General features: G+C 56.2%; 1 protein-coding gene across 1 annotated transcript in view; it reads left to right on the top strand.

The window, feature by feature from the left end:
* The window catches only part of TSC22D4 (TSC22 domain family member 4), a 9229-nt gene extending 5393 nt beyond the window's left edge, over window positions 1-3836 (top strand). The window contains exons 3-4 of the mRNA XM_015427917.1: window positions 2041-2092; window positions 3070-3836. Of these exons, the coding sequence (XP_015283403.1) occupies window positions 2041-2092; window positions 3070-3270 (253 nt within the window). The 3' untranslated portion in view covers window positions 3271-3836. The remainder of the gene's footprint in view (window positions 1-2040; window positions 2093-3069) is intronic.
* The last annotated feature ends 8657 nt before the right edge of the window (window positions 3837-12493 follow it).

The raw sequence follows: 12493 nt of genomic DNA, 5'->3' as shown, positions 1-12493 counted from the left end.
AGGGATCCGACCCCTTCCGTTCCGGAGGGTTCTGTCTTGAACCTTTCTAGGGCAGGAGTTCTTTGTGTTCCGGGGGAGCTTCAGTGGGAGGGGGCGGCCAGGTACGAGTGGGGAGTTTTCCAGTGTGCTGGTGCAGCTGGCGCCCCCTACTGCTGTGTTGCCGGCCCTCCCTGTAGTGACAGGAGTGTGGGGGGGGGGCACAGCACATGTACTTGGCCAATGGGAGTGAATGAGAGGGGGCTGAGCGCCAGGCACAGAGATGGCTATTTATGCTGAGCCAGGGAGCCTGGCCGGGCATCTGTGGAGCGGAGGGCCCATCCCGTCCCGTCCCGTGCCACCGGGCTTCCCCCAGGGCTCCTGCCTCTGCTACACCCTGCAGCCCCGGAGCCTCCTGAGAGGAAAGACTTTGTCGGGGAGGCACCGGGGTCATGTCGGATCTCGGAGCGGAAGCAGAATTCCTCCTGTGATTCGGGAGGCCGCACGTCTCCGGGGAAAGGGAAGGTTTCTGGTGGCTGACGGGGGCTTTGGGCTCCGGATGGAAGACCCGTGGATCTGACGCTGAGGCGGCGGCAGCAGAGCCAGAGCTCAGAGGACACTAAAGGACTATTGGGAGCGGAGCTCGGGAACCAGGAGATTGAGGGAGTGTGCTGGGACCAGCAAGGAACTTGGGAGGGAGCCCAGAGCCGCCGGCATGTCCCTGGATCCCCAAGGGACGTCTGTCAAGTCCATGGTGAATGCTTACGAGTCCCACCAGGGGTCCCGAGGCGGCTGCGGCTGCTGCCTGCTTCCTGGTGCAGCGGACCCCCATCACCGTCGGCAGCGTGGCTGCACCTCCCCGGTCCTTTCTAGGGATGTGTCCCCTGCCCGGACTCAGTCAAGGGACACCCCCAAATGCCACAGGAAGCTCGGTGGCCGGAAAAAAGAGGTGGACAAAACGCTCGTCTCTCTCCTGCTTGTTCTGCACAGGTAGTGAGGAGGGGAGAGGAGAGGACCCAGAGGGGACATGGCGGAGAGGGTGGGGAGGAAGGAGCGGGGGTGTGGCGAGACTGGGGAGACCGGGGCTCACGGCCCTGCCCTGCCACAAAGTTGTTGGGGTGAGCACCCTGCTCTAGCAGCCCGGCCTACCCTGCACAGTTGTTGTGAAGATAAAGCGTGGGGAAGTTGAGAGGGGAACTTCCCAAAGAGATTGTGGGCTCCTCAGGACATCTGACTGGCCGTGAGGGGAAAGGGGCCTTTGTCCTGAGCTAGTCTGGCCGGGCCAGTCTTGACATTCCCGTTTCAGGAGGAGCCTTTGGGTGGCTTAGTCCCAAGGGCAGCACAGGAGGTAAGGCCGGGATCCGGAGCCGCATCCCCCAAAGGATGCTGCATTTGTGGCCCACAAGCAGCCACACACACCCCAGAGGCCGTGAGCCAGAGAGTTGTTTTGGAAACTGCGGAGAGTGAACTAAGGTGGCCCAGCGGTGACCCCGCAGTCCCTCAGGGTGTGTTGAACCTTAGGGGGCACAGCAGTGCTTCGGGTGTCAAAGGAGAGAGGTGGTGTGGCTGGCTTTATTTCCGTTCATTATCAGCCCACCTGGCCCAAGGTGGCTCAGACTTGCTGGGGGCCACACCTCGTCTGCTCGGTTTGCTATTCGGTGGTAAAGGGAAGCCGCCGGACGGGTGCTCACGGTCCCTCTTGGATTAAGACATCTCGACAAGCATGTTTATGAGCCAAGGGCGGGGACTGGGCATCGGCTTGTTTTTATGCCCCTAGCAGGCTCTTGGCTTGTTTTGCGGAAGATTTTAATGTTGATAAAGTTATAGTAGCGGTTTCCCTGACCTTGGTTACAATTTTAATTTGGCAGACTGCACTGAGCAGGCCTCTGGAACAGACGAAATCAACGAAATGCGGAAGTTGGTGTTGGGGTAGTGCCTCGCCAGTTCTTCTCTTGGGCCTTCGGGGATCAGCGTGGTAGCAGGGGAGCCCTGGGGAAGCCGGCCCAGCCGGGAGGGCAGGTACCCCCTCCTCGCTTAATGCCTCTGTCCATCTCTTTCTCGCAGCGGGACAAACAGCAGCATGATCGCCATAGACAACAAGATTGAACAAGCCATGGTGAGTGAAGGGGCTGAGCCGGGAAGAGCTGCGAGCCCCGCAGGCAGGGACGGAGGCCTCTCGCAGCACTGCACGGCGCTCCCCCTTTGGGGTGCCAGAAACAATCCCGAAAGAGTCACAGGGACGGGCAGGTGACGCCCCGTAGCTAGGGAATTCTTTGGGAGGGGGCCTCGGGGGGCCCACCAGCTAATTAAATGAAAGTACAGTGCAGGTGGTAAGTTGGAGCACTTTGGGGTCAGCCCAGGAGGGAGGGGCCCCAGAAGAAACACTAGGGGGCCAGGCCCCCTGGACCCCATGTTTGCTACGGGCCAGTACACCTGTCCTCCCAATAAACAATCCCGAAAGAGTCACAGGGACGGGACGGTCACCTGTCCTCCCAACAGCCTGAACTCTTTGACTGCCAAAAGCTGCTGCTGCAGATATTTTTGTACTAACACATAGAACAGTTTCCCCTTCTAGTTCCCTTTAAAGGGGTTGGCATGATTGATTCCCGTTTGCACACTCTCTGGTACTCCAGCGATCCTGTTGGCAGCTGTGGGAGTGAGTCACCCTGCATGTGCTCAGAGGCACTCTTGTTAATGCCTGATGAAGAGAGCTTTGACGCCCAAGAGCTCTTGTTGGTGTCTGAGGTGCTACTGGACCAACATCTAGCTGTCTTATTAATGCCCCTGTTTGTCCTGAGGTTTGAGTGGATGGCACCTTTGGGGTGACAGAAGACTGAGGGAGGCAGGACACTGGAGGGCTAATTGTGGCAATGTCGGTTTGTTTCTGGAACCCTGGGTTCGAGTGCTGCCATTGTATGTAGGCTTGAGCAGCCCGTGTGCCCTTGGGGTTTCTTGGAGGGTAAACAGAGATCATAGTGCATTTTGCACACTGAAATGACAAATAATTTGGGGGGAGGTGGGCGGGGGGAGAGCTCCTTCCTGGGGTCCGTGGCACCTCACAGCGCTGCTCTTCTGTCTGCCCCTCCTCTCCAGGACCTGGTGAAGAGCCACTTGATGTTCGCCGTGCGGGAGGAGGTGGAGGTGCTGCGGGAACAGATCAAGGAGCTGTCGGAGCGCAACACCTTGCTGGAGCAGGAGAACGCCTTGCTGCGCTCCCTGGCCAGCCCCGAGCAGCTCTCTCGCTTCCAGGCCCAGCTTCACGCGGCCAAATCCCCCCCCAGCGGCACCGCGTGACCCTGCATTTGTCAGGAAGGGGTGTGATTGGTACTGAGGGGTGGGGGGAGGGGTGTGGATGGGGAGGGTATGAGACACAGATTCCCGGAGATGTGAATGGGGTGGGCAGAGCACAGTGGGGAGGGTGCGTGCGGGCATGAGTGTTTGAAGCCAGCCTTGGGGGGAGGGGAACTAACACAGCATGTGCCTTTAGGGGGGGTAGAATCAGAGCTTCTTGGTGTTGTCCCCCAGCTCTGGAAAGGGAGTGGGATCTTGCACAGAAGACACGACAAATGGGTGGAGGTGGAGAGGGGGCCCGTTTCGCTCTCTCACTGATGGGGGTGAACCTCAAAAGCCCCAAAGGGGCCAGGTCCCTCCCTCTCTCCCCTCCCCCAACCCCAGCTGGGATAGTTCTGCAGTCATTTCGCTGAAATGGAGTATGAGTGTCGGGGGGTGGGGTGTTTCCACGGGGCCCCCAGGCACCGTTGGAAGGGGGAGGAGTGCAGGCTGGGGGTAGATGGAGGTGGCAATAATTTTATATTGGACACTTTTTTTCAGTATTTCAGGTTATTAAAGTGCAGAATTGCTCATGTCGCCCTTTGTGGTGGTTGCTGTTTGTTTCTGAAAAGTGGACTGGGGGGGGGAGAGAATTGGTGAAGGGTGTTTCGCTGTGACGGCCACGTGTGACTTTTACAACAAGCTCCTGACTGAGTGCGGAGGGATCCAACGGCACTCAGTCCACGCACCCCCACTGCCACGCAAAAGTAGGCAGGAACTGATACGTGTCCTTGCCTGTTTAACACCGGGGGTGGGGGAACGTCCAGTGCGGGCAGCCCAAATCCATGGAGTCTTCTTGTGGACGACATTTTTCTGCCACACGGGAGCCGCCGTGTCCTGGATCCCTGAATCTGCCGCAGCTTCCCAGCCCCGCCCCAGGAGCCACTGCACCCCCGTGCTGGCAAAGGGAGGGATTCCGGCATCAGCTGCCGGGCCCGTGTGGAGTGACAAGGCCTATTGTTCTGCACCTCCTGCCTCCCCCCTCCTCCTGCAGGATCACCGTGTCCCTGCTGGACTGGGACAAACAGTGCCACTGGGCAGCCCCCACCTCCCTGGCGGGGATGAAAGGCACCCTGTTTGGTGTGCTGTGGGCCACTTGAAGCGCCCACGAGTCCCCCTGCTCACGCCCCATGCAAGATGCAGTCCGGAATGCGCATCTGGAATCTGGCACCGGGGCCTGTCCCAAACAGATGCCAGTGGGCACATATTAGAATCACGGCCCCTGGAGAGAGGAGAAGCGGGCTCGCCTGCGCCTCCACCACCACCACCACCAGCCCATCCGTGGTCACAGCCACCACAAAGGCAGCAATTCCAGCATCATCCCACTAGAAGCGCCTGTGGAGGAAAACAACCCCAGGCGACTTGGCTAAAGGAGTCAGGCCAGCCACTGCCTGCCAGGGCTCCTGGCCCATCGGATTCAGAAGGCAATCCCTGCCTCACTCCAAATATGGCCATGGATGAGTGAGCAGGCCCCACCTGTTCCCTGAGTCTGCCCGAGGAGCACACAGGACTGCCGGGCCTGGAACCTCTTGCAGGCGGCTCACCGGGACTCCCAGCTAGCCGGGGGTGGGGGTGGGGTGTGCTCGGGTTCAGGGCCGACAGACCTAAGCCTGGAGACTTGGGCTCACAGCACTCGGCCAACGGCTGCTCTTCCGCTGTGGGCCCGTCTTCCACTGGGGCATGGAAGTTTCAAGGAGCGGCAGTGTGTCTCCGGCAACCGCATCCTAGCAACCACCGAGCTGCCCTGGATGCGCGTGGACATCATGGAGCTGTGGAGCTGCTCTCTGCTCTTGCTGGCCATGCTCTCCGCGAACCAAGCCCAGCTAAAGCGACATAGGTTCAAAGAGCTGGACCCCGTGCAGGGAGAGATGCCACGCTTGCCTGGCACTCCTGGGGCTGGCGAGTGCTGGTTTGCCGTCTGGGACAGGGCCTGTCCCTTCCCACTGCCACTGTGGGCCCTTCTCGTGGGCCTCTCTGGCTCTGCGGCCCTCTTTGTCCTGCGCTTCAGAGGGCGAGGGGTAAGCAAGACCGACCACCAGCCCTGCTGGGTCCGGCCCGGCCTTTCCTTGGCCGCTCGTTCCCCTCCATGCTGACCCCGAGTGAGTCCCCAGCTTGCCTCTCCAGCCGGCAGCTCTGCTCCTTCCTTAGGCTCCGGGTGTGTTTAATGTTGTCTCTGATAAACTATTTATGCTGGCGGCCGCCACAACATCCCGTGGCAGTGCAGCCTGTGGGCTCATCTACGTTGTCTGGAGAAGAGCTTCTCTCTATTTGTCTTTAAACTGCTGCGTGCCAGTCTGAGTGGGTGACCAAATTGGTGTGTGGTTAGAGGTGGGCCAGAGACATTTGCGTGCTTCTGTTGGGGCCTTCCGCAGACCAAGCCAGACACAATCATTCAACCCTTTTTTCTTTTTAAAATAAGGGAGGGGATCCTCATCTACCCCCTAGCCCACCACACAGTTATTTTTTTGCATCCTTGCCTGAGCCTTGCCCAGTTCTTAGTATTTTGTGAAGGCTGAACTGTTTTGGTGTGAGAAAGGGTGTTTGTGTGTTTGAAGACAAAGTCCCCTGCCAACTTATTTTGTCTTACACATCTGCTGGGACCTCTGTGCCAATCAGAATGGGGGCAGAGCCGCCGCACATGGGTAGTTTGGGATTGCAACCTGTGTGGCAAAACCTGGGAGCCCGAGGTTGGCTAGAGAGGCCTTGCTTCGGTCTACCTGCAAAAGGCTTGTCCTCGGAGGGCCCTAGGTGTGGTTGGAGTCACGCAGTGCTGAAGGAAAGGTGCTCTGCACCCGCCTGGGGAACTCCCTGGCCCCTGACACTGAGAAAGAGACTCCGTAGCTGGACTTTGACTCGTGTTCTGTCTTGGCAGGAAGACAGAGGTGCTCTGCAGCTGTTCAGTGATGCCGTGCCTTTTTTCATTTCACACATTCCGTACATTTCTGAGCCCTGCTTTCTGGGGCCCAAAGGTCTTCTCTGCCCGCCAAGCCCCGTATGCCCAGGGACAGCACTGCCGCTGGGGACCTTTTGTAGACAAAGCTTGTGCTTCCACTCACAGGGAACGGCCTTTGGCTCAGAGCCAGATGCCCAGTCGGAAGAGGCCTTTCTGCACGATGTCTTCACAGTTCTCCGCATCATCCGAAACCGGCTGTCACAGATAGTGCAGGACAGACGGGAACGCCAGAGATCTCCGCACAAAAGCAGCGCAGAAGGACCCTGAGAGGCAGCCTCCAGACCCCGTTGGGCCAGGAATGCAGGGGGGAGAGAGCTGTATGGGGGGGGGGGGAGGTTCCTGCTGGTGGTGAATAAACGGAAACTTGGGGGAAAAAACCTGCCATGGCCTTTTATGTGATGTGTGTGGCCTGAGCAACACCCCCCCCACACACACACACGTTGCTTCTGTATCCTCCACTTGAGCTTCCCAAGGGACCGCGTGGGCTGCATGTTTGGGGAAGAGTTTGAAATGACATTTTTAACTAGTGGCGCCTTACCTGGCACAGCTGTACTGAGGAAACAGCTGTTCAGCTGTGAGCCAATGCATCATCTTCTCCCAGAAAACTTTCAAAGAGATTACATTGTTGTAAATACTAGAAGCTCCCTTGTCTCTCTCTGGGCCAAGCATTCTCCATGTCAAATCTCACAGTTACCCCTTCTGGCATGTTTTCTTCTATCACGCACAGGTGGGCCACACTTTCTCCCTTTTTGTACAGAGGTCTGTCTTGTGCCTGGTGCCCAGAGGAGGCCCTCTTTGGGTTGCAGCCCTTGGGACCTTCTCCTTTGCTCGATCCCCTCCTCCACATGGAAGGCGGTGGCTGCTTCTCTGGGCTTTTCTTCTGTTTTCCCACATTACTTTTTTTCTCCCCTTCCTACAGAGACGCTAAACGCTCAGTTTAGTGTAGTGGTTAAGTGCATGGACTCTAATCTGGGAGAACCGGGTTTGTTTCCCCACTCCACTCGCAGCTGCTGGATGACCTTGGGCAAGCCGTAGTTCTGACAAGAGCTGTCCTTGAAAAAGAGCAGTTTCTGTCAGAGCTCTCTCAGCCCCACCTACCTCACAGGGTGTCTGTTGTGGGGAGGGGAAGGAGTTTGTAAGCCGCTCAGAGTCCAAGTGAAGGGCGGGGTATCCTCCTCCTCCTCTTCTTCAGTCCCAAGCCAGAGGCAAAGTGGATCAGATGTAAGGAAGCCAATTACTCTGGCATGCTTCCGCTTTAAATTATTTGTGCATATTTTGAGGGACCGCCTTTCCCCATATGTACCCCAGAGAGCACTATGGTCAGGGGCCCAACATCGTTTGACTATTCCAGGCCCCAAGGCAAGGCTCACCAGTACCAGGACCAGAGCCTTCTCAGTGGTGGCTCCCTACTGGTGGAACGCGCTCCCGGAGGAGATCAGGGCCCTGCGGGACCTTTCACAGTTCCACAGGGCCTGTAAGACAGAGCTCTTCCGCCAGGCCTTTAAATAGGAGCTGCCACTATTGTTACCATCAATGATCCTATTGAACATCTGGATCCTAGGACTGGCCCAGTTGTATCGCTAGGCCCATCGGCTCAAGGGATGATGATCGGACAAACAATGTAGATTTAGATCTGGAAAGCACGCCATCTAATCTTTAGTACTGCGAGCACTTTATTGCTAACTGTTAAATTATGTAATATGAATATGTGTTTTATGTAGTTTTAAATTTTTATGGTTATGCCAATCAGGTACATTGTTCCGCTTTGTTAGCCGCCCTGAGCCTGTTCGCAGGATGGGCGGGGTATAAATATAATAAATAAATATTTTACTCTTGGTTGGACCAATTTTAACATCGCTATCTTGTCCTATGCAACTGTGCTGCTTTTTGAAACGTGTACATTACAAGCTAAAGAGAGGAAAGCTGGGCCTGCTGTTAGAGAGGAGAGGAAGAGGCCACCCCCAAGCCAAACTGGGCAGCAGCCTTCACCTGGCAGCGGCTCAGGTACCTTGGGCAATAATGAACTCTCCACGGCTGACCCTGCTGCCTTGAGTGCATGGGGTTTTCACTGGGGTTTTGTGATCCTCTCCTGTTTTAACTCTCCGTTCTGTTTCATTAACTGTCCGGAAGCTTTTGATGCAGGTGGTGGAATGGGACACAAATAAGTACATTGTCCCTTCTTGGCAAAGGCCTAGGAATGGGAGGAAGGCCGACGTCTGAGCTGGAAGAAGTGGCCCTTCTTTTTTGCAGAGATGAAACTGGATTGGCAAAGGAATCCCTGGGGTGGTCAGTTGAGATCCCAGCAGGCACAACAGGATCATGCGGCTAGCTGGTTTTCACACAGCCCCCAGACGGGCATTTATCCCTCTGGAATATCTATTGCCACCTATTTATAGTTATAGGGCAGCGGTAGCTCAAGTGGTTAAGATGCTGAGCTGCAGACCGGAAGATCGATAGTTCAAGACCCGAGTGTGCCGCATGACGGAGTGAGCTCTGGTCTCTGGCCCCAGCTCCTGCCAACCTAGCAGTTTGAAAGCAAGAAATTGCAAGTAGATGAATAGGTACCACTTCGGTGGGAAGGTGTTCCATGCGCCTCGGCATCTAGTCACGCCGGCCACATGACCACGGAAACGTCTTCGGACAGCGCTGGCTCTTCGGCTTGGAAATGGAGATGAGCGCCGCATCCCTAGAGTCCGATTCGACTGGCTTTCGAGCAAGGGAGACCTGTACTATTATGAATTATAGCTTAATAAACATAATAATAGGGGTAATGTGGCTCTTATTTATTGCCAACTATTATGAATTATTGCTGCCATATTAAGTCTCCTTATCTCAGTGTTATTATGACTGTAGCGATGGATTGTATCTCATTCCCTCACAGCCATGTGTATTATAATTCCTCTGGGGCTTGTCATGGTCTGCTGACTCCGTTCGTGCCACAACTATCCGCAGGGCAAGGGTCGTAACAGGCCTGGGGGGGGGGTTCAAGCCTCTTTCCTTCCTGCCCCCACCCCCGCTTTCTGACGCCTCCCCCCCTTCAGCCCAGAGATTAGCCGTTTGAGGGGGTGGACTACATTGCCCATCACACCCCGCGCAGCCGGCGAGGTGCGAAAAGGCATCTGCGCTGAGCGCGAGGCAGCGGCGCATGCGCCCCGGCGCCCTCTCGAGCCACTTTCCCGGCAGCCCTCGAGAGGAAGCCCGTCTGCCTGGGAAGAGCTGCGCGCTCGCGTTTCCCAACGGCCGCCGTGTGAGGATCCCCGTCCTCACATCTGGAAGACGCGCTTCTGGCCCCGCCCCTTTCTGCGAACCCCCCCTCCCCGCGCCGGGAGATGTGATGAGGGACCCAGAGCGGGTGAGTCACGTGCGCGGGGGCGGGGTTTTCAGTGGGTGGGGTTTTCTCTCTCCACGTGGGGCCGAAGAGGCCGTGCGGCGCGCAGGGTGTCGCCCTCCTTGCAAGTAGAAACGTAGCTCACAAGGGAGAAAGGATGCGTCCTTTTTATCCTCGCGTAAACAATTGGAGGACTGGAGGCCATTTCGTCCCAGTGTGGTGCAGTGTGTTAGAATGTGGGGCTAGGCCCTGCGGAGACCCAGGTTCGAATCCCCGAATCTGCCGTGGAGGCTTCTGGGTGAACTTGGGCAAGTCACATCCTCTCAGCCTAATGTAACCCACCTTGCAGAGTTGTTCTGAGGATAAAGAGGAGGAGGAGGAGGAGGAGAAAAGGATGCAGGCAGCTTAAGGCCCCCGTTGGGGAGAACGTTGTGTTATTAACTAAGTAAATAAATGAAGCGGGTCACCCTGATGCAGAAGCTGCTTCGAGGTTTATGGGTCTGAAAACAAAGCACAATTCACATAATACCTTTTGTTGGAACTAGCTACAATGACCCAAAACAGCGGGCAAGCTGTTGAGTTCTCCACTGAAATTACGAAGACCAGCAGGCTTCCTTTGATCTCTCTCAGACACACAGATGCGCAAGCAAAGAGTTGTGTGAGCTAAGAGGGGGGAAACTGAGTCTGTCCTCATGCATTGCTTGTGTAAGTTATACCACTTTGTGGAGCAAGAGGGGAAATCTGCTAATTAGGGTGCTGGGTTGGTGTCAAGTGCATGGATTTGGGCTAGGGTCCCAGCATATCATGTTTGGCACATTTACCCAAAGAGAGGCTCTTGAAGAAGCGTCTCAGAGCGGCTGACAAACTCCCCTCCCTCCCCCTCCCCACAACAGACACCCTGGGAGGTGGGTGGGGCTGAGAGAGCTCTGACAGAAACTGCTCTTTTTCAAGAACAGCTCTTATCAGAACTATGGCTTGCCCAAGGTCACCCAACAGGTGCAAGTGGAGGAGTGGGGAACCAAACCCGGTTCTCCCAGATTACAGTCTATGCACTTAAGCACTACACCGAACTGTTCTTGGTTCAAATAGCAGCACTTTCCCTCAGTTACACCGCTTTCAAAGGAGCGATTTGTGAGGAGACTCAAGTATATCCCCCCCCAAAAAACCCCTTTTCTTGCGCACAGAAAAATGATGCACAAGTCAGACAGTGAGGCTGAATTTCCTTCCTTAGATTCTAGAAGTGGGGAATGGGGGCTGTTGGGTGGGTGGGGTAGGGAACCCCATCCCCCAGGTAGGACTTCTCGACTTGAGTCCAGGGGCGCCTGGGAGACAAAGGAGAGTTTCGGGGTCGGAGCTCCCTGTGTCCGGTGGTGTTTGAGGTGCTCCTGGGCTCAAACCTGGCTGCTCTACTGAAGGCCGACGCGGCTGCCCGCGGAAAGCCCTGCGCGGCTGCCCGCTCTGACTTAGAGAATATCTTGAGAGGTTTGGGGGTGAAACCCGGGGAGGGGGGCAGTTTGGGGAGGGGAAGGACAGCAGCAGCTGAGTGCTTGCAGAGGGGGCTGTCAAGTGGCAGCCAACTTAGTGGTGATCCTGTAGAATGTTCAAGGCGAGAGACATTCAGAGGCGGTTGGCCATTGCCTGCCACTGCAAAATGGCCCTGGACTTCCATGGTGGTCTCCCGTCCAAGTACCAACCAGGGCTGACCCTGCTTAGCGCCTGAGATCTGTTAAGGTCACTGCCACAGGAAGTGGTGGCGGCGGCTACAAGCATGGACGGCTTCAAAAGGGAATATTGGATAAGCCTATGGAGCAGAGGTCCATCGGTGGCCCCTATGAGCCACAAGGTATAGATAGGGGCTCTGGGGCAAGTGATGCTCTGTCTTCTTGGTGCTTGCGGGTGGGGGCAACAGTGGGAGGGCTTCTAGTGTCCTGGTGGACCTCCTGATGGCACCTGGTATTTCTGGCCACGGTGTGACACAGAGTGTTGGACTGGATGGGCCTTTGGCCTGATCCAACATTGGCGTCTCTTATGTTCTTAAGGTCCCCTTTACGTTCCTCCAAACTAAAGAAACCGTCCTCCCTTTTTGGTACTCCTACCCGCTTGCGTGGATAATGATTACTTCACCTACAAGCAGGCCTTGAAGGGTGGAGAAATTAGTGCCCTGGCAGCTGGTAAGAGTCCGGAAGAGTGGCCGACAGAGGACCGCAGAGGTCTTTGCTCTGGGTTGTTGAAGCTGGAGGCCGGCTCTGACCCTCCCTCCCGTCTGCTTGCTTGCTTGCTTGCTTGCTTGCTGCTGCTCCCGCAGCCCTGGTTCCTTCTCAGCATGGGTGTTGTGTGTGTGTGTATTAAGGTAAAGGTAAAGGTTCCCTTGCTCGAAAGCCAGTCGAATCCGACTCTAGGGTTGCGGTGCTCATCTCCGTTTCCAAGCCGAAGAGCCAGCGCTGTCCGAAGACATTTCCGTGGTCATGTGGCTGGCATGATTAAACACCAAGGCGCACGGAATGCTGTTACCTTCCCACCGAAGTGGTACCTATTTATCTACTTGCAATTTCTTGCTTTCGAACTGCTGGGTTGGCAGGAGCTGGAACTAGAGATGGGAGCTCACTCCATCATGCGACACCCGGGTCTCGAACTGCCGAACGACTGACCTTCCACAGCCTGCAGTTCAGTGTCTTAACCACTTGAGCCACCGCAGCTCCGTATTAAGTGTGTATTAAGTGCCATCAAATCGCTTCCAGCTTGCGGCAACCCTGTGAATTAACGTTCTCCAAAAGGCCCCATCCTTAGGAGCCTTGCTCAGGCCTTGCAAACGGAGGGCCGTTGTGGCTTCCTTGATTGGGTCAATCCATCCCGCGTTGGGTCTTCCTCTTGCCCTCCTGCCTACAGCCCGGGTGCGGAATGCAGGC

Source organism: Gekko japonicus, unplaced genomic scaffold (assembly GCF_001447785.1).
Source record: "Gekko japonicus isolate JY-2015 unplaced genomic scaffold, Gekko_japonicus_V1.1 scaffold761, whole genome shotgun sequence".
NCBI lineage: Eukaryota > Metazoa > Chordata > Lepidosauria > Squamata > Gekkonidae > Gekko > Gekko japonicus.
The sequence above is the reverse complement of the archived record's forward strand: the minus strand, read 5'-3'. Positions and strand labels throughout refer to the sequence as shown.